The sequence below is a fragment of the Pinus tabuliformis genome, chromosome X (genome assembly GCF_031772625.1).
Source record: "Pinus tabuliformis cultivar Carrire ecotype Pingquan chromosome X, CPIR1, whole genome shotgun sequence".
NCBI classification, from domain to species: domain Eukaryota; kingdom Viridiplantae; phylum Streptophyta; class Pinopsida; order Pinales; family Pinaceae; genus Pinus; species Pinus tabuliformis.
The window spans coordinates 265,053,746-265,077,017 of record NC_142308.1 but is presented as its reverse complement, the minus strand read 5'-3'; the positions used below and the strand labels follow the sequence as shown (position 1 = coordinate 265,077,017).

At 37.6% G+C, this 23,272-nt stretch overlaps 1 protein-coding gene across 1 annotated transcript; it reads left to right on the top strand.

The window, feature by feature from the left end:
• The first annotated feature begins 16,136 nt into the window (after positions 1-16,136).
• On the top strand, positions 16,137-17,982 carry LOC149139402 (E3 ubiquitin-protein ligase ATL42-like). The gene has a single exon (XM_089448076.1). It carries the CDS (start codon positions 16,345-16,347, stop codon positions 17,560-17,562), a length of 1,218 nt encoding a protein of 405 aa, XP_089304202.1. The 5' UTR covers positions 16,137-16,344; the 3' UTR covers positions 17,563-17,982.
• The last annotated feature ends 5,290 nt before the right edge of the window (positions 17,983-23,272 follow it).

The window sequence follows — 23,272 nt, the reverse complement described above, 5'->3', positions numbered from 1 at the left end:
ATGTCATTGATGCTACAATAGAAGCTCTTTTCTCATTTGGTGCACCACATACTCAGGTATGCTAAATTAAAATGATCCCTCTCTATAATTTTCATATGTTTTCAATCCATAAGGTAGATTCTTTTAGTTTGTGTATAATTGTAGTGTTATTTTAATTTTTTTTATAGATTTCAGTGACACGAAAAAAGGATGCATGCCCACTTAGGATGGGCATATCATTTTCTTTTTAGGTATCATGTGTTAATTTAAATTTTGTTTAAATATTTATTTTGTTATCTTATTTTCATTAACTAGTTAAAATATTATAAATGTTTATGTAGGTTGGTTCATTTTTCTATTAACTAGGTTGTCGACATTATCATTCATCACTATCTACAATTCTTCTTCAATTTTCTATCACTATCGTCACATTGGTCCCATTTTTGGGATCCAACTTACCTCCACCGAGGAACTTTCATGATTGCTACAACCCATTTGTGTTGATCATCATCCACCTCCACCACCTTTTCCACCCCATGCACCCATAGATGTTGCATCCACATTGAGCATTCCCCTTGTTTTCACTCCCATTGTTTCATCCATAGTGGTTTCTCCACATAGCTCCCATGTAACCCTTTGACTATCATGCCATGATGGAAGTTTAGTGGATGCAACACTAGATGTTTCCCTTGAGTAGGTTGTGCAGCTGACTTCTCCACCTACTAGTGAATCTTATAAGTTAACAAGTTTCCTACCAAGAATAGACAATCAAAAAACTACTATTATAATTATAACAACATAGAAAACTCCTTGAGGATTTAAGATTTCAAGGGGGAAGTGCTCTGACATTTGCATAACTTTCCCCAAGTTTACTAATTGTTCACAGTCTTCTTGAATTTGTGCCTTATTGCTCTCAAGCCCTCATTTTTTGGTTTATGTGTCTTGCTTGGAGATGACCTTAAAATTTGTTGCCTAACCTCAAGACTAGACGCTGATGAACTCGAGCCCAAATTCTTTCTTCAAAGATAGGCCTTATACATAATCCTAGCCTCCTAAGCTAGCATGTCCGTCACATCTTTTCCATGCCATGCTTTCGCAAGGGAAGTCAGTCATGGGCCATCTAGATCCATATATTTTGGTAGGGATTCTACTTTAGCATCTTTTGAAGGGGAGCTAATCATCTCCTATGGTAATGGATTTTGTTGATTCTCTTCAGGAGACTTTTGCATGACCTCTCTAGGGTTCTTGGATTTACCTTATGATAATTTCATGCTTGATTGAAAGTTGACTTGATCTAGAGACTTCTTCAGAGAGGAGAGAGACTCAAACCTATTTTCAGATCTAAGGATCTGACCAATATTTGAGGTACCCTAGGGACTTATGCATAATCTAGAGATTGCATCCAAACATTATCTTGATAGTAAATATCTATGGAGGTTGGAAGAGGCTAGAAGATATTTGTATGAACACAGATTCCTTCTCTTGGAAGCCTTTGATACTTTGAGAAAGTTGTCAATGGCCTTATCGATGCCTTCAAGGGTTTCACCCTCCCAATATTCTTTGGGGAGAGAAAAGATACACATCCACACCAGGGATGCAACGAAATCCTCAATCTCTAGATTATATTGCTCCTTCCAAAATCGTATGAAGAGCCTTGCATTGTTGAAAAATACGACCCTCCTTCTAAAAACCTCAATGTATCTTCTAAGTTGGAGACAATTACTGTAAAATAATCCTTGGCCCCTAAATCCAAATCTATTTAACCTTGGGGGTTCCATTTATTTAGGATCCACCCAATCAAAACTTTTCTAGAGTGTCATAATCCAATAAATTTGCAGATCATAACATGACCTTGCATATATTGGATATATTCTTTGATCTTACTAAATTTAATCTCATATTTTGGATCTTCCACTACTTTTAGCAAACAACGTTATGAATTTCTAGCTTGCCATGATGCACTCAATGGAGGGTTTGGTGTGAACCCAAAAACCCCACTTCATCCAAATGCTCTATAAAAATGAGAAAATTAAACTCTCCAAACAATTTGGCTAAAGAAAATAAAACCCCTCTAACGAAGCCAAACCAATATGTAAAAAAAAATCTTAGAATTTATAAAACAGAATTGAAAAATCTCACAATTCACCATTTTAATTTTAAATTAAATTTCTAATTTATTATTAAATATAATCAAAATAAAAATCTAAAATTATAAAATTAAGATAAATTAAGTATGGGGGATTTACGCAGTGCATTATATTAGATATCATTTTTGGGATTCACCCCTGTGAGCATCACCCGATGCAATGAGTGCTAAGTGAACTATTCAAAAATCATGAGAAATTAGTCATAGTCAGTTACGACTACCTCTCATGGAAATGGTCATACGTTTGAATGACTTACTTAATGCAGTTGAATCCCAAAAATGATATCTAATAAGATAAATTAATTTAGTTCTAATTTTATAAATTATACTTATAGATATTTTAATATATGGATAGATATTGATTATCATGTTTAACGAATAAACGAATAAACAACATCAACAAAAACATACATCGATTAAGACGCATTGACTTTCAAACCCTTTACTCTAATCCTAAAATATTAAACTAAACTAATCCACCAAACTGGATTTCGTGTGCGTGTTATATGAAACGTTTTAACGTAAAAATCAAGTTAAACGATATTTTTCGCATTGTTTTGACCAATTCAATTACTTAAATAAATATTAAAATTAAAAATTTCTCAAGTTAATGGAATTAAATTATTTATTTCAATAATTTGACACACCTAAAAAATTTAGTGAAACTCACTGTTGGTTATTTCTCAAAACATAAGAAGATAAAAGAGTTTATTACTTTTGTTACGTTGAAAAGGTTAAAAATAAAATACATTTTCTTTTAAATTGTATATTTTATATTTATATTTATATTGTTTTAATTTTTAAAATATTTATTACATTATCAATTTTTTTTATTTATTTTTATGAGAATATAATTATGATGATGTTAGAAAAATCTTATACATTTTTAAAATGGAATAAACTTGTCATATCCTCCCATAACGAAAGTATGAAAAACATTTAATATAAAGTTTTTACCATGCGAATACCCATAGCAGCAATTTTGTTTTTACCCCATTCCTATCGCACTACATTTATTGTTCAAACATTATTACATAAGGGGACTGGTTTTACATTTGTGTTTGAGTTGAATGCTGGTAAGTACTGTGACAGTGCTTCTCAATCTACTCTTAATGACAAACTCACTCGGAGTGTGACAGCTAAGCCTCCGCCTCGAGCTTAGCCAAATTAATCTCCGGCTATTAACTTTGCTGTGATGTCGATTTAATTGACATTGCAGAGATGTCAGCTTACCTCGGGATTCTTGAGCACATCGATAGTGGAAACCCCATCCATACCATCGCACGGTTGGTATTGCTCTAGGTAACTTTTCAATCTCGAATTGCCGAGGTTTGGTGCTCATTCATTGCATTTCGTTCTGGCTCTCGGTTGGGGTTCTTTTGCTCGCGGTGGATGCTGCCAAATCGCAGACTGGAGGTCTTCCCTATACCACGTTTTACAGGGCTGATCTGGTGCCTCCCTCTCATGGAGTTCGGTCAATTTTATTTACAGCCAGGTCAGGTTGTTTATCGAGATTGTTTCCTAGTAACGCTATGTTTTGAGTTCTCCTACTTTTTTATGGAAAATGTCAGCGTTTCAACCCGATTTTGCTGTTGCAGGTTGTGTAACGCTATGAATATGGAGTGCTGTCGGTTGTGAAGGTGAGACAACTCCTCTTTCAGACATGGCGCACGAGCTTCTTCCGGGTATGCCTATACTTTTGTCTCCCTTATGCTATATGGGCTAGGGTGGGAATGGAAACGCTGGATTCAAGCGGCTTCATACTTGTTTTTTCTCTTGCTAAGTTGGTTTGCCAGACTTCACTCTGGAAGGGTTTCGTTCTTTGTTTCTTCTTTTTCATGGAGGCTTCCCTCCACAGTATCCGCTACCCAGTGAAGGGGTTTTCTACTGCATGTACTCCGTGAGAGTATAATCGTTTCCAGTTCAGTTTTGTTTCTAAGTTTAGCCCACTTATTGCCCGGGCAGAGGTCCTTGTAAGATTTGTGGTGCCGACAACGCTTCGACTTTATGTTGTATAACTTGTGTACGTTTATTTCTTCACCTGTACATGTATGTTCATAAGTCATTCGACTCTTAAATTTGAGCTATGGTCTGCTGCTCCTTTCTCTGTTCTGCTATGCATATGTGGATTTAACTCAATGTGAAATATATATATGCTCAACTTGTTCGATTTTGCGTAGAGTTTAGTTCTACCCTAGATTGAATAATGGTTATGTTTCTCGTTATGTTTGCATGCATTCCAGTTTGGGAATATTCTGGGTTGTTCTGGAGTTAGAGAGATAATTTCTATTATCATTTCCAGTATTATTACTATTCTGAAATTATATATATGCGAGTATGATAATAATTGTTGTACTTGATAAGACGGTTTTGTGCTCGTTTTTTATTAAAGAAAGAGAAACCCTTTCACTACCATGACTTATTCTCTGATGGAGGCCTCTATCTGCGGCTAACCCATTAGGGTGCGCAGAGGTCCTGTAATTGCTCTATTACTAGCGCTTGTCTTCTTTGCCTTTAGTGCTGACTTTGTTGGCTAGCTTCACTATAAATGTATGACTGGTTCTAGCATACAATCGACTTCGTGTTTGTTTGAATTTTCTAGCTAGCCTTTGCCTTATTTTAGCAGTTTCTCCTTACTTCTTGGTTGAAAAAGAAAGGTTCCAGTATTTTGTTTTCTTTCAACAACTCGAAGAAAAGTAATTTTAATGTTTGCTGAAGGAAGAGTAATTTTAATAATTGCCGAAAGAAGATTAATTTTAATGCTTGCTTGCCTTGCAGTATTTTCCTAAAATTATTTAGAAACACCTACTAGTTTCCATAAAGACTCTAAGCTATACCTGTAAGTATAAATTTTATGTCTAGAATTACCTTGGTTTCCCTACAGCGTGAATCTTTCAGGATTCACCTAGGGTTTCCTCCCGGTCTGCACAGACACATGTGTCTCAGCAAGTGTGTCAGGTCTCCTATAGTCTGTTTATATAAAAAGAAAATTGATTTTCCCAGCTATGGGCTATTTATTTGTCCCGTACCCATAGTAGCTTTTCAGCAATAACACTCTTCTACAATTGAGTTTCCTATTTGAAAACCTCTAACAGAATCTAACTAGATAATATTAAATGGAGCTCTTCCTCCAGAATTTTTCAGCAAAGCAACACAATAACTTATAGTACAGGGTTTGACATAAGTCTTACTTACCTGTATTCCTGTGTGTTCAGTCTTTTCTTTCTCTCTTTCAGAGCTTTGTAACCACTGGTTCTCTGCTTGTCTTCCTCCCGTCCGTGAGATTTGTCTGCATGACCAAATCTCCCCCCAAGCTTGTTTGCCAGACCATAGTCTTCAGTAAATATTTTGCACTTCGTGCCAATGCTATCTGGTCATCACCAGACTTAGCATAGTTTTGCCTCCTTCCCATCTGTCCCAACAGCACGGTCATTTTCCTCCCCCCACCCTCTTTTCCTTGGGTGGTTCCAGTTGGGGAAGGTAGTTAGGGTTTTTTCCTTTCACTGGCAACTGTCCTTTTACAACTTCCCAATGAGAAGTTACAATATCTGATATTACTCAATTAATTCTCAAACTCAGAGTTAACAATACTATTAATCAAAACAGAAAATAATAACATTGTCCAATGTATTTACCTACAGCGGTAATAAAATATTTACAAATTTTCCGGGGACATTACATCTTCCCCCCCTGAGATTGGACATCATCCTGATGTCTTTCAGCCATGAACAACCCTGGATAAGTCCTTTTCATAAGTTCTTCATCTTCCCAAGTGGCCTCATTAGGCCCAAAGTGCTGCCACTACACTTTAACTTGGGTAATATCCCGCTTTCGCAGCGTTACTTCTCTCCGGTCGAGGATGCTCAACGGTTCGACTCGGATTTCTCCTTCCGGTTCTACCTGCAACATGCAACATCCTAAGTTAGCTTTCCTTTACGGAACTCATTTAATTCTATCTACCAAGCTATTCCTTACCTGTATATCTTGCCAGCTGATTACATGCTTAGGATCATAAACATATTTTTTTAATACGGAAACATGAAAAACGTTGTGGACCCGTATATGACTTGGCAAGGCGAGCTGGTATGCTACTAGCCCAATTCTAGCCAAGATCTGAAAAGGTCCATAGAATCGGGGTGCTAGCTTAGCGCACCCGCTCCACTGTAATGTGCTCTTTTTTGCTCGGATTCTCACGTACACATGATCACCGACTTGATACTCTTTAAACCTCCTCTTCCGGTCAGCAAAGTTCTTTTGCCTATCCTGAGTTGCCTTTAGGTTAGCACGTATCCTTTTAACTAGTACCTCCATTTCCTTAAGCAATTTGAGTCCTAGCATCAACCTGTCTTCAGGTCCACCCAAACTTGAGGGGGTGCGGCACTTCCACCCGTACAATACTTCAAATGGACTCATCTGCAACGATGTATGATAGCCATTATTGTATGCAAACTCAACCAAGTGTAGGTAATCCTCCCACTTATGTGGTTGCTGCATCACATATGCCCTTAACATATCCTCTAACACTTGGTTCACCCGTTCAGTCTGCCTGTCGGTTTGAGGGTGGTAGGCTGTGCTAAAGTTCAACTGAGTCCCCAACTCCTCGAACAGTGTTTTCCCAAAGACCGATGTAAATTTTGCATCATGGTCTGAGATTATTGTCTTTGGTAACCCGTGCAATCTGAATATATTTTGCATGAAAATATGGGCAACCTACATAGTTCTGTATGTAGATTGTACTGGTATAAAATGTGCTAACTTACTTAACTTGTCCACTACCACCATGATGGAGTCATTATTCTTCCTGGACTTAGGCAATCCTGTTATGAAGTCCATATAAATGGTTTCCCATTTCCATTCTGGGATGTAGAAATTTTGAATAATAAACACATATTCAATGGATATTATCCTAATCATGTACTATTGCGGAATACATACACAATACATAAGCTCCTCTACGTTGATCATCAATATAGCAGCATCAATAACAATAAAACATCAAGAGCATTCACACATTAACACAGTATGTAACCCGGGGAAAGCTTACAGCTGAAAACCCCACACTATCTGTATATTAATGAGTGAGAACATGTAACATTACAAAGTACAATGCTTATCACAAGCAATCCAGTACCAGCTCCACCTGTTACACACAATACAGCTCAGATCTGATCTCCAAATCTATTCCACTGCTTGCTTGCCTCCACAGCTCAATACCTGCTCAAGAATGAATGAGAATGGATTAACCAAACTCGTATTTACCTCCAAAGAATCACTCACACTGGGAAAGACGTGAGCAGAGGCTATAATACTGGGCATTTACTAGGCAATACTCATTGGCATACTCAATCCCCTGATTGTGCAAATCCTCATGCGCAACTATAGTCACAACTGATAGCAATTTGATCCTCTAACACCTGTCCCTGTTGAACTGAACATGCACTGACATGCAACTGAGTTAACTGATGTATTCTATAGTTGCATTATGAGTTAATAATTAGTTTAACAACTCATCATTAGTCTATTTGCAGTTAGACTAATTACAACTAGTTTAACCAAGTCAAACTGAACACAACTCCATCAACTCCACAATCAACTCCACCAAACTCAACTGATTGAGTTCTAACAGAAGTCATGCATGCAACAACTCAACTGACCCACAAAGAAAGTGTATTTCCTTCTGACAGCTGCATGTGCCACATCTGTAGCTCAAATTGAAGTGCTCCAAGAGAATAAGATCAAGTTTATAGTCCAAATATTATTATGAGACAATAATATTTGACTTTTCTATTTTTGACAGCCAGTCTAAAAATAGACTTTGATCACTCCTGTTGTGATCACTCCTATTGTGATCATCCCTGCTGTGGTCACTCCTGCTGTGATCATCCCTTCTGTGATCCAAAAATAGAACTTGCGCCATAATTTGCCTGCGGGCCCACTTAGTGAAGGCGACTCTTTTCACTAAGCTCCATCATCTTGTTGCAATCTCAACATGGGATGGGTAATGGTTGTAATAAACTTGCAGGATGCTGGTGTTCTGCCTTAATTTGCTGACATTCTAGACATTGCGCCAAATAACTAGCCACATCGTTCTTCATACCCAACCAATAATATTCCTTTCGAAGTGCAGAAATCATCTTTTGATATCTTGGGTGTCCAGCGTGATGACTCCTATGATACTCATCCAATATTAGATTTTTAACATTGTGCTGGTTGGGCACGTACAACCTTCCCTTATAATACAACATTCCAACAGTGTCCAAAGCATAATCCGACTGTTTTTCTTTATTGGTTGGTTGCTGCATTTGCTGATAAACAACATCTTGTTCGGCTGCTTTTTTAATCATTTCCTTGAAGGGGCTTTTCCCTTCACTGTAAGAAACCTCGTATAAGCATTGCAATTTCTGACTCAAAGCGTCTGCCACCCGATTCTCCTTTCCTTTTAAATTCTTGATCTCAAAATAAAAGCCACTTAGGAAATCCACCCACTATGCTTGCCTTGCATTTAAAGTGGGCTCGCTAAAGTAATTCGTCAAACTGTGGTGATCTGTCAATAACATAAATTTTCTTCCCATAAGGTAATGTCGCCACATTTTTCAGGTTGTGAATCACAACTGCCAACTCTAGATCGTAAGCGGAATATTTCTGCTCATGCTCCCTTAATTTTCTTAATTCGTAAGCTATTACCTTCCCTTCCTGCATTAGCACACCTCCCACCGCTTCTTTACTCGCGTCCGTGCACACCACATAATCTTTGTCGAGGTCAACTATGCTTAAAATAGGTGCGGTGGTGAGCAAGTATTTAAGTTGCTCGAAACTTCTTTGACACTCAGGGGTCCACCTAAAGGCTCTTCCTTTTTTCTGTAAGGAAGTGATGGGGTAAGCTACTCTCGAGAATGCTTCCACAAACCGTCTGTAATAGCCTGCTAACCCCATGAAGGATCGAATGTCTGCCACATCTTTGGGCACCAACCATTCCATTATGGTTCTTATTTTTTCGGGATCCACGACGATTCCTTCTTTAGTGATTATATGCCCCAAATATTGTATTCTCTCTTGAAAGAAATCTCATTTGTTGAACTTGGCATATAGTTTTCGTTCCCGAAGGGTTTACAATACTAACCTGAGGTGTTCTCGGTGCTCTGCCATAGTTCGAGAATAAACCAGTATATCGTCAATAAAGATCAGCACAAACTTATCCAAATATTGATGGAACAAGTTGTTCATCAAACACATAAAAGTTGCGGGGGCATTGGTCAATCCAAAAGGTAACACCACAAACTCGTAATGGCCGTATCTTGTTCTGAAAGCTGTCTTAGCTATGTCTTCCTCTTTAATTCTGATCTGGTGATACCCTGATTGCAAGTCGATCTTTGAGAAAATTGTTGCCCCTTTCACTTGGTCAAACAGTTCATTAATGCGGGGTAGAGGATACTTATTTTTGACCGTCAGTTTGTTCAACTGGTGATAATCCATACACATGCGAAGTGTCCAGTCTTTCTTCTTAACAAATAACACTGGGGCTCCCCAAGGTGACACACTGGGGCGAATGTAGTTTTTGTCCAATAGTTCCTGCAATTGCATTTTTAACTCCGTTAGTTCTGGTATGCTCATTTTGTAGGGTGCTCGGGACACTGGGGCTGCTCCTGGCACCAGTTCAATGGTAAAATCTATGTCTCTTTTGGGCGGTAGGCCAGGAATCTCTTCTGGAAACACGTCAGCAAAGTCTTGAACTATGGGAATACTTTCCAATGCAGCTGTTTTATCTTTTGAGTTGGCATAACCCACTTGGATGGCATAAATCTGACATCCTTTCCTAATGCATTTTGCTAACTGGGAGGCTGTTATGGGCCGAATTTGCATTGGCCGCTTAATTCCCTGCATCTCTTGCTTTATTCCAAGCTCATCCTTATAATTGATAGTTTTGGTTTTGCAATTAATTATGGACCAATGTTTTTCTAACCAGTTCATACCAATCAATATATAGTACGAGCCAAGGGGAAGCACATTTAAATCTGCTGTAACTGACTCTCCTGCTATTTTTAAAGGGCAGTTTTTGACCTTAGTATTCACCCGTCTTTTTGCCCCTGTTGCCAACTGAACTAGCCAAGGGTCCTTAAACTTAATAGGTTGCAACTTACAGTGCTCCACAATTCTAGGACTAATATAACTTAATGTTGCACCAGGGTCAATTAAAACAGTCACAATAAGGTCTAGGAGTTTACCTTCGAATTCCACCATGGTCGGCTAGTACTCCGCCTGATGGTCCTCCAGGGCAGCATTAATCTTTGGTAGGCTTCGTTCTATATCGCCAACTGTAGATGCTTCGTCGACTTGGGAAACATGTTCAGTTCCTTTCCGTTGAGAACAATTTTTCACGTAATGGGGTCCTCCACAGCCCCAACATTGCACTGGAGGCCTTACTGTCCCTTCGTTGTCTAATTTCCCAGGCTGTTCAGTGGTTCTGGACTCATTGGAAGGTTTTAATCGGAGAGGATTTTTCTGCATATTTCTACTGTTCTGTCCCTTGGCGTATCCTTTGATCCCTCCTCCACGATTTCCATACTGTTACCAGCCAGCTTGCTACCTTTTTTATTGACCCATTTCTTACCCAAAGTTTCTCCCTTCTGCTTGTTTTGCTGGTAGCAGATTCGAGCTTTACGTATAGCCTCATCCATTGTCTTTGGGTTATCAAATTCAATTCTTTCCCTCATGCTCACAGGTAGACTACTGACAAATCTCTGTACTTTCGCCTTTTCCTCCCGAATATAAGGCACATGATGGAGCAATGATGTAAAACGAGTAATAAATTCATCCATAGTTTGCTGTCCCAATCGTAGGTCATGGAATTCCCTAGCCTTCTCGTCATAGAAACGCTCAGTCAGGTACCTTTCCTTGAAGTATCTTTGAAATTTCTCCCAAGTGATGTTTTGTTCACTTACTCCTCTTACCATCTTAACTTCTTCCCACCACAGGGTAGCCTTTCCCTATAATTGGAAGATGGCCAACCGTGCCTTGAGGTTGGAATCGTACTCATATAGCTAGAAATATTTGTTCATATTAATCAACCATGCCTCAGCTGCTTCCTCCTGTTCTCCATCAAAGTGTGGCAGTTTGATCTTACGGAATTCCCCTTGCAGCTCTACTCGTTGCCTTTTTGACGTCTGCTGTTCAGAAGCATTATCATATCGTTCCTCTTCCCTTCCTTCTGACCCTTCGGGTTCTGTGTTTTGATTCTGTTCCCTTGACATCCTTTGTTGCTCAGCACTAGGATTCAGTGGTTGCTGATTTTTCTTGTCAGATAGGCTCTTTATAATTCTCTCATGTTCCATTATTAACCTTCCATTATCCTCCCGCAACCGGGCCATTTCATTTTTTAATTCCTGCACGGTTTCCAAAATTGAAAGGTTTGTGTTGCGAGCCTCCTCCCCAAGCTGTACCCATAATTCGGGGTTATTCTATGCAGGTCCCTGACCCGCTAAAAACCTGCATGACACAGTGTCTGCTCTCCTCATAATGTCAATCTTTCACCTGTACTTAAACATAAAAATACCAGATGAGTAGTCACGCATAATTTTTTTTTTTAACTGCTCCTTGAGATGGAAATAAATTATCTTCTATCAGTCTAATAGTTCCAATTCCCAGAGGCCACAGTTTTTGTTACTGGGCTCTGATACCATATGTCATATCCTCCAATAACGAAAGTATGAAAAACATTTAATACAAAGTTTTTACCATGCGAATACCCATAGTAGCAATTTTGTTTTTACCCCATTCCCATCGGACTACATTTATTGTTCAAACACTATTACATAACGGGGCTGGTTTTACATTTGTGTTTGAGTTGAATGCTGGTAAGGTACTATGACAGTACTTCTCAGTCTACTCTTAATGACAAACTCACCCGGAGCATGACAGTTAAGCCTCCGCCTCGAGCTTAGCCAAATTAATCTCCAGCTATTAACTTTGCTGCGATGTCAATTTAATTGACATTGCAGAGATGTCAGCTTACCTCGGGATTCTTGAGCACATCGATGGTGGAAACCCCATCCATACCATCACACGGTTGGTATTGCTCCAAGTAACTTTTCAATCTCGAATTGTCGGGGTTTGGTGCTCATTCGTTGCATTTGGTTCTCGCTCTCAGTTGGGGTTCTTCTGCTCACGGTGGAAGCTGTCGAATCACAGACTGGAGGTATTCCATATACCACGTTTTACAGGGCTGATCTGGTGCCTCCCTCTCATGGAGTTCGGTCAATTTTATTTACAGCCAGGTCAGGTTGTTTATCGAGATTGTTTCCTAGTTCCCTTATGTTTTGAGTTTTCCTACTGTCTTATGGAAAATGTCAGCGTTTCAACCCGATTTTGCTGTTGCAGGTTGTGTAACACTGTGAATAAGGAGTGCTGTTGGTTGTGAAAGTGAGATAGCTCCTCTTCCAGACATGGCGCACGAGCTTCTTCTGGGTATGCCTATACTTTTGTCTCCCTTATGCTATATGGGCTGGGGTGGGAATGGAAATGTCGGATTCAAGTGGCTTCATACTTGTTTTTCTCTTGCCAGGTTGGTTTGCCAGACTTCGCTCTGGAAGGGTTTCATTCTTTGTTTCTTCTTTTTCATGGAAGCTTCCCTCCATAGTATTTGCTACCCCGTGAAGAGGTTTTCTACTGCATGTACTCCGTGAGAGTATAATCGTTTCCAGTTCAGTTTTGTATCTAAGTTTAGCCCACTTATTGCCTGGGCAGAGGTCCTTGTAAGATTTGTGGTGCCGACAACGCTTCGGCTTGATGTTGTATAACTTGTGTACATTTATTTCTTCACCTGTACATGTATGTTCATAAGTCATTCGACTCTTAAATTTGAGCTATGGTCTGCTACTCCATTCTCTGTTCTGCTATGCATACGTGGATTTAACTCATTGTGATATATATATATATATATATACTCAGCTTGTTCGATTTTGCGCAGAGTTTAGTTCTACCCTAGATTGAATAATGGATTCTGGTTCTCGTTATGTTTGTATGCATTTTAGTTTGGGAATATTCTGGGTTGTTCTGGAGTTAGAGAGATAATTTCTATTATCATTTCCAGTATATTACTATTCTGAAATTATATATATGCGAGTATGATAATAATTGCTGTACTCGATAAGAGGGTTTTTGTGCTCATTCCTTATTAAAGAAAGGGAAACCCATTCACTACATGACTTATTCTCTGATGGAGGCCTCTGTCTGCGGCTAACCCATTAGGGTGCACAGAGGTCCTGTAATTGCTCTATTACTAGCGCTTGTCTTCTTTGCCTTCAGTGTTGACTTTGTTGCCTAGCTTCACTATAAATGTATGACTGGTTCTGGCATCCAATGGACTTCGTGTTTGTTGAATTTTCCAGCTAGCCTTCGCCTTATTTTAGCAGTTTCTCCTTACTTCTTGTTTGAAAAAGAAAGGTTCCAGTCTTTTGTTTACTTTCAACAACTCGAAGAAAAGTAATTTTAATGTTTGCTGAAGGAAGAGTAATTTTAATAATTGCTGAAAGAAGAGTAATTTAATGCTTGCTTGCCTCGCAATATTTTCCTAAAATTATTTAGAAACACTACCAGTTTCCATAAAGACTCTAAGCTATACATGTAAGTATAAATTTTATGTCTAGAATTACCTCGGTTTCCCTAAACCGTGAATCTTTCACGATTCACCTAGGGTTTCCTCTTGGTCTGCACAGACACAGGTGTCTCAGCGAGTGAGTCAGGTCTCCTATAGTCTATTTATATAAAAAGAAAACTGATTTTCCCAGCTATGGGCTATTTATTTGTCCCGTACCCATAGCAGCTTTTCAGCAATAACGCTCTTCTATAATTAAGTTTCCTATTTGAAAACCTCTAATAGAATCGAACCAGATAACATTAAATTGAGCTCTTCCTCCATAATTTTTCCAGTAAAGCAACACAGTAACTTATAGTACAGGGTTTGACATAAGTCTTACTTACCTGTGTTCCTGTGTGTTCACTCTTTTCTTTCTCTCTTTCATAGTTTCGTAACCACTGTTTCTCTGCTTGTCTTCCTCCCGTCCGTGAGATTTGTCTACATGACCAAATCTCCCCCCAAGCTTATTTGCCAGATCATAGTATTCAACAAATGTTTTGCACTTCGCGCCAATGCTATCTGGTTATCACCAGACTTAGCATAGTTTTTCCTCCTTCCCGTCTGTCCCAACAGCACGGTCACGGCCGTTTTCCTCCCCCCACCCTCTTTTTCTTGGGGTGGTTCCAGTTGGGGAAGGTAGTTAGGGTTTTTTTTCTTTCACTGGCAACTGTCTTTTTACAAATTTCCAATGAGAAGTTACAATATCTTATATTACTCAATTAATTTTCAAATTCAGAGTTAACAATACTATTAACCAAAACAGAAAATAATAACATTGTCCAATGTATTTACCTACAACTGTAATAAAATATTTACAATTTTTTCGGGGACATTACAAAACTATGTTAATTATAATTAATATTAATTAGATAAATAAATATTAGTTTAGCAAATATTTTTAAAAATAAAAAATTATGATGCAGAGTTTTTAATAACAAATTTCTTATTATATAACTTGTTAATAAATTTCATGATATTGTATTAGATCCTTAATTTGTAATCCTAAGTTTTTATAATATTTAATTATTTATATTTTTGGTATTCTTTTATTTTTTATTTATTTTTTTCATTTTCTTAATACTTATTTTAGTTTTATGGTTTAGAATAGTTAAATTTGACCTTATTATTTACAATTTGTTTATTTATTTATTATATTTTTATTTCTTATTACTATTTTCAATTTTGTTATTTAGAATAATTAAGTTTGACTTTATTGTTACAAATCTTTGATTAAAATAATATAATAATAATAAAATTATTTTAATTTTTTATTTACAACTATTTCTATCTATTCCTTTATCTTAATTGAAAAAAATGTTTATTAATTAATGAAAATTCTTTAGTCAAAACTACGTGTTATATTCTAACCTCTAGAAAATATCTCTCTTCATCTATTTAATCTAATTCCATGTTCTATTTCTTCATCTTGTCGTGAAAATGAACTAGATGGTTTTAAGATGGTTCAAAACGCATTATCAGTGTTGGAATTTCAAAAGAAAGCCACATTTTTCAAAAGAAACCAATCCTTCAAATTTAACGTTCTCCATAGTTCCCGATCATTTTCATAGTTTCAACCCAGAATCATGACAGTTTGGTAATTTTTTAAACTGTTAAATCACCCATACCAGATAATTTGCCCACCCAGAATCATCACAGTTTGGTAATTTTTTAAACTGTTAAATCACCCATGCCGGATAATTTGCCCATCAAATTCCCATACTACGCTTTATTTTCTAACCTCTAGAAAATATCTCTCTTTATCTATATAATCTAATACCATGATCGGTTTCTTCATCTTGTTGTAAAAATAAACTAAATAATTCAAATAACATCAATTTATAATTTATTTGTATAAGTTTTATTAAAAAATCTTTCCACATTAATAAAATTCATGATTTTGTTTTACGTTTATCTAATTTAATTTTAAATCTATTATACAATTGGATTGGTTGATAGATTTGTATGAGATTAATGAAAAATAATAAAAAAACTATAATTCTTATGAAACTTTCCTTGTTTGAAATTCTTATGCTTCTCAAGTTATTATGTAATTCAACAATTCATACCAATGATATCTATCTGTGTTCACCACGCCCCAGATAGTGAATTGTACTGGTAACATGAAAGAAAAGATTATAATACACACCGAACCATCTCCCCACGTAACGACTAGACCATTACCTAACAGACAAGTCGTACATAAATTACAAGAAGATCAAAAACCCTCACGCTCAACTAAGTCAATGCGTGCAGTGTCTACCTCTTTTTCCCGACAAACTGAAAAAACAACTCCCCCCTTAAGTTTTGTCTCACTCTACCATATAAAGTGATCGCGGAAAATATTTTGTTGTGGGGTACGCTGCCTTTTTGACAACTGCCAAAGAGTGGTTTGCCCCGCAAAAATTTCGGTGTCCGTTTGTTCTACCATATATAATCCCAAACACTTTCATACTACCAAAGGGGAAAATCGCAGAACTGCACAGATTGATGTTTGCTTTGAATCTCTATGAATCTGCAGTTCTGAACACAAAATGAGATTGATGTAGATCTGTAAATCGGATTGATCCATTGTTATTAAGTTGCAGTAATGGAGGCTGTGAGAAATGTGTATTTGTTGGTATTGTCGGCGTGGATGGTGTGTGCCGGATTAGCACAGCCGAACAGTCCCGCCATTAACGATTCGACTGATAACAGTCAGGGTGGGACTTTAGTTATTCCGTTCCGTGCGAGTATTGCTGTTACAATCGTTGTTCTAACGGCCCTAATCACGCTTACGTTCCTCCTGCTTGTGTATATCAGGCAGCGCAGAGTGGGCCAGAACAGAGTACAGCGCAGAGGATTAATGGTTCAGCGCAACCCCGGGCGCGCTCGGCTGGCTTCTTCCGGGGGAATCTTGCCATTAAGGGACGTGGGCGTCGAGCGCTCTGTAATAGACGCGCTCCCCGTGTTCAAATTTGCGGCGCTGCAAGGTCTGAAAGAGGGATTAGAATGCGCGGTGTGTCTGAGCAGATTCGAAGGTCCGGATGTCCTGCGATTGATGCCCAAGTGCCGCCATGCGTTTCATGTCGTTTGCGTGGACACGTGGTTGGAATCTAACTGCACTTGCCCCTTGTGTCGACAGAGGGTCGAGGCCGAGGATGTGTGTATGGTGTACAGAAACGAGGATGTGGAAGAAGGCAAGGGATTGGAGGACAGGGGACCTCAGCTCCTGCAAGCCTTTGTGCAGAGAGAAAATGTCGAGGAAAGAGAATCCGAGTCGCCGAGATTTACAAGGGAAGGCAGTTCCCGGCCGCCCGGGCTGCCGGAATCCGTGGGATCTGCAATTCGGTGTTTTAGCAGCGGGAGAAAGAAAGAGCTCCTGATCTCAGAGGCCGAAGAGGAGGCGAAGGAGCTGCAATTTTCTCGTCGGTTTGCTCACCGTATTGTCGTGGCCGATGTCATGTGTCAACATCGATGGAGCGATATCGAACATTCTGATCTATTGTTTCTGAGCTCCCAGATGATCACGACTGATAGCGGGCGCATGGATTTCACAGAAGGAAAGCCGAGAGACGAAATGGAAACGAATCGCGGAGCGACACAAACAAAAACATTGGGCGGATCTTCTGGTCAGATTGGGCAGAAGAGATCCATGTCTGAGATCATCGGCTTCAACAGATTTCAGTCTCGCAGCAGAAATAACAATACTCTGCTTCCACTTACCAAGCATCCACGAGGAGATGAGCAAAAATGGTTTTCTATTTCTGAGAATACCGTGGAATCGTTGACCAGCAGCAATGGCAAAGGGGAAGGAACCGACCATTGAATACATAAATTCTCACAACCATAGAAATTTTAAATTGATTAATTTTGCACGGATCTGTAGAAATTTGTAAAATCGCAGTGTATTTAATGCCGCATGTTTTATGAATAGTTTGAAGTTTAATGTATACTGCCTGAAAATTTCTTGAACAGTTTCATCCATGGTTGCAGGCTGACGATTTTTTTTTTCCGGTTTATGAATAAGGATTATGCTCTTATGATTATAAGAATCGGACTCTGGTTTTTGTTGGCCAACAACCAGTTAAGAAGATTTGTAACTTTTGTTAGAGGTTAGAGATTACATACGTTAGAGAGTGGCCCTGTCTGCCATGGTTCTGGTTCTCTTGTTATTTTTCCTGTGTAAAAAGCCATGGTTCTGGTTCTCCTGTTATTTTTCCTGTGTAAAAAGGCAAGGGAGATGTGTTTGTTTTTCCTTTTTCACTCGTTTAAATTTCCAGAAATCCAGAAGTTTCTTTTTTCACTCGTTTAAATTTCCAGAAATCCAGAAATGCTAATGGAATTGGCAAGATTATATAAAATTTTGTAGAAATTTTTGGAAATTTGGGTTATATTTATCATTCTTGATTTTTGATGCTGTAATTTTTTATTCTTCTTAATTATTGGTAATCTTGAACTATTAATGGTAATCTTGAACGGTGGATTTTTGATGGCGTTGAATTCATTTTTACCATAAAAACAATTATTCAAACCTTAACAATTTGATTTTTATGATTTTTTTACAAGATTTTAACCCAAAAAAATTAGTTAATTTTTGATTCTTGATGACACTAAATTCATTTCTACAATAAAAACAACTATTCAAACACTAACAATTTGATTTTTATGATTTTTTTACAAAATTCTAACCCACAAAAAAAACTAGTTAATTTTCTGTAATTCTTGAATGACGCTAAATTCATTTCTATCATTAAAAAAAACCATTCAAACACTTTAACAATTTGATTTTTATGAATTTTTCTACCAAATTCTAACGCAAAAAAAACTGTTTAATTTTTTGGCGTCCGTACACAACGCGCTTTAGAAATAGATGTCAAGTGGACCGTACAATTTCGGAACTTGAACAACTAAGAGTCGGTGACTTAACAATTAAATAAAATCATTATTTAATAATTAAATTATTATTTTAAGGAAAATATTTTTAATTCATACTAGTCATCATATTATTGTCAACCTAATAAAATATTTATAATCTTAGATTCTGATTTTGTAAAGGGGAATAAAATATAATTATATTTTCATTAAATTATGATTTGAAAACTCAGCAATTTCAATTTTATTTAAATGAATAGAGGGTAACTTCATATTATATGGGTTTTTAAATATTTGTGTAACCAATTTGCTTTATCTTATTCTATTTTCATTAAGTTACGATTTTAAAACTCAACAACTTTAATCTTATTTAAATGAATAGTTGGTAACTCTTATCATATGGGATATGGGTTTTTAAATCTGTGTAACCAGTTTGTATTTATCTTGTTCGCATATAGGTGTATATATATAAACTTAATGTGGAAGGAGATGTATTGACTACTTATTTTTGCTTTTATTAATAATGGATGGGTGGGACTTAATGCGAAGGAATATGTAAGGCATATTCTTCGTCTCATGCTTCATCGATGGTTCAAGCGGAAGGGAGAATGAAGGGATGGCTGAATTTTTCCTTGAGGCTTCTTAACATTTAGTAATTACACCTGCGTGTACACCTAAATTTGGTAAGAAAATAACACATCATCATCATTGTTTAGATGTTATTAATATTTTCCTGTGTTAAAACTTTATTATGGTTGTATAGTTTATTATCATATTATAAGTATTAGAGGAAATTTCAGGTTAAAAGTGGCTTCTTAATGAGAAATAATAAAATAATAGTTAAAATAATAATATAATGTAGATTCAACAACTTATGTGATTTGCTAAAACACATGACAAGAATCTATTCTACTTTTCACCGGAGACTAAAATTGATTGATGAAAACAATAAGCAGAAAATGAAGAATATCTATCGCACATAACACAATATTTCTCTAGGGAAAGCAATTACCAAAAACCACGACTATCTATATTGCATTATCTAGAAGATCTGAGAGGAAAATACAATTCTTGTTCAGACCGAACAATTCCTGCACAAGTATAATCTATCTCTCTGCTTCACAAACCAACTCAAACCAACACTTAGCCAATTCTGCTGTTTGCCAAACCCCTACTTCCTTGTGCAATTCCTAGAGGGATTAACCCATATTAAATTGGGAAATCCACTCTCCATAACTGCGCAATCCAAACATAGGTCCTCAACTAATTGCATGCACCATCCCTGATAGTACACTATCCCTGAACTATAATCTTAACTGGTTCTTCCTCTGAACTGACATGCATGAGTTATTTGTGAGTGAACCTTCAGTTAACTGGTGTGGTACTGGTGATGCATTGGTGCACTACTCCACTACTAGACCTCTACTATTTCCTCCAACAATTAGAACTAGTTTAACTGGCTATAACTTGGTTTGATTGAGTTATCTAATTACAACTCCAAAGAACTCAACTTAGGACCCTAAAATTTAGAGGTCACTCTACATGACTCTAGATAGACTTCCAACTCGAATTTCCTAAGTCAATTAAGTCAATTTAACTTAATTAACTATTACAAGTTGCTACAACAATAGAATTACAATTTAATTCAAGGAAAAATTAAATTGGAATTTCTTGTTGCTATTTTTAACACTCCTTCTCAACAAGAAAGATATTATCAACTACTCTGATCCTGTCTCTGTGAAACTTGAATTTTCAGCTTGACAATTCCTTTTTCAAAATCTATGCACCCCGCTCCTCTGTGGGAATGTACTCCAACAACATAATTCTCCTCTGCACACAATCTCGAATATGATGATACCGGATATCAATATACTTGGACCGATCATGAAAAAATGGATTTTTAGAGAGTTTGATACAACTCTGTCACAGTAAATCACAGTTGGATCCATCTGCTAACCAAACAAACCAACTGTTGGGAATAATACTGAGAGGGGGGGTGAATCAGTATTATCTAATCAATAAAACTTTTCATTTTCATACTCAGATTCATATACGTTGCCTCAGTTAAGTATACCCGCGTATATACACGACTGTGCCTATTGCAACTAGCGTATGACCATTAAACTCATGATTCAGTTATGTGATCTTCAATGGATGCATCAGAGCATTATTAGCCATATTAACAATCAACAGTAGCAGTAAAACAGATAGATCAACACACATAAGCAACACACATGAACACCATGATATAAGGTGGAAACCCAATGTGGGTGAAAACCACCTGCTGCAATTCGTTTCTATCTTCCTTTATTAAGAAACTTCTTTTACAATGTACTGGTGCAATCCTTTACCAGCACGCAGGCTACAACCTTCTCTCGTTCTCTAAACTCTCCTGGAAGGGAGCTCCAACCCCCTTTGCTCTTGTACTAGCTAAGATACTAGTACGTAGGCGCCTGCCTACAATCTTCTCTCCTCCGGGTACCACGTTTCATACATTTTCAGACTGGATACTCTTGAAGCACAACACTATAATCTAAAGGCCACGTTTCATCAAATTTTCACACTGGACCCATAACTATCATTGAAGCTCAAAATAATCACTACTAGCATCATCAATCTCTGAATCACTGAAACATTGAAACCCTGTCAATCAACACAGTCACAGAACTCTGCAAAATCAATCAGAACCAACTGTATCATCAAAAACATGCATCAGAGTGCATACACTACTTGGAAGTGCTGAATCTGCGTGTATACGCAACTTCATCAAGGTGAACCAGCGTATATGTCATTAATTACTTATTCATAACTTCTATGCACTTCCTGACTTCAGACATAACCAGATCATTACATATACAAGGATAATATATGTGTTAGCACCCATATCTAGTCCATCGGATCACATAAATATGAGTCATTATGATCTTGATCCATATTAGTTCTCATCCATCAATACACAATCATCCAACCAAGATATGCAGAATACTGACACCATTAAACTGTCATCAGAACTCATCAACAGTCAGAACCACCTGTAACTTCAGACATCATAGCTCAAATGGTATACGCTACTATGATGAATCAAACCCGCGTACATACGCGCTTTTTCCAAGGCCAACCCGCGTACAGATCTAAAAATATTTTCTTATAACTTTGCAGTTGTACCAGACATCAGTCATACTCATAACATTTATATTACATGCGTCAGTATGCAGATCTAGAATAAGCATAATCAACCATATAAAGATAGTTCATTTCAAACCATTTGATCCCGATCTCTCCTTAGATCTTGTTCTCCATCAACCGGTGAGATCCCTCCTTAGCTCAGATCAAGCAATGCATCATCAACCCATAACCTGCATACTGGATCTCATACTTCATTAGATATTCAAGACTTTCTGAATGCATTTGCCTAATGATCTTCCTCTCCTTTTATAGTCTTAGGCCTTGCTCAATACCACGGACCAAAACCATAATAAAACAATACCATCGACCCAATACTTGGGATCAACACTTATGGGTGCAATACCACGGACCAAAACCATAGGTCTAAATACCACGGACCCAAAAATAAGCTTTCTGACATGTACACGCTTTTCTGTGCATGAAAGTGCGTGTATACCCTACTTGGTATATAGCGAACCTGCATATACGCGACTTGGTATATAGTGAACCTGCGTATACCTGTGTGTATACCCTACTTGGTATATAGCGAACCTGCGTATACGCGACTTGGTATATAGTGAACCTGCATATACCTGTGTGTATACCCTACTTGGTATATAGTGAACCTGTGTATATACTCTTCTTTCTTCATTCTTTGTAGTCTGATCATCAATTCTTTGCTACTGACCTGCTACACTATAATCTGTCATCTTGCCATCAAGGACAACACTTGTATCATAATGCCAACTATCTCCCCCTTTGGACTTGATGGCAAAGCTAACTTGTCATACTGAGAACTGTCATCTGATTCCTTTGAGTTGTCCTGCATCCCATGTATTTTGTCACATCTGATATCTCTTCTATAGATTCATCTAGTTGTATATAAGTGAGTTGTTCTTCTACGAGTGGGTTGCCATCAAGTACAATATATGCATCATAATGCCAACAATCTCCCCCTTTGGACTTGATGGCAACAATACCAAATCACTCTCCCCCTTTGACATCAAGGGCAAAGGGCGGACCAAGATATTTTCTTTCCTTAATAAACATTCCGCTATCCATACTCCCCCTGAGTATCTGCTGAAATCTCTGAATGAGCTCCCCCTTTGTATATGCCAGGGTGTACCAATCTGTCCATGCTCCCCCTGAGTACATGCTGAATCTCTACTCTGCTGAAGTGTGCTAATCATGCTCCCCCTGACTATAGGCAAGATCTGCAAAAGATGTTCTTCAAGAAGAACCATGACTTAAACATCATAAAAGACCTTCCTATCACCAAAAGACTCAATACATACATCCATCACCCAACCAAGTGGGGATACATTAGAAATTTACATATGACAACCAAGATCATTACATGTTCATCCCAGGCATAATGGGGAAACTAGAATAGGCCGTTACATGACCTTGATAAAAAGAAGATGACATAGAGACGAAATATCTAGAGCAAGACTATGAAAGTCATCAATAGACTAATATCAGCAGCATCTGTCAATCAT

Excerpts from the sequence above, each read along its gene's own strand:
- LOC149139402 (XM_089448076.1), top strand. The coding sequence starts at position 16,345 with ATGGAGGCTGTGAGAAATGTGTATTTGTTGGTATTGTCGGCGTGGATG.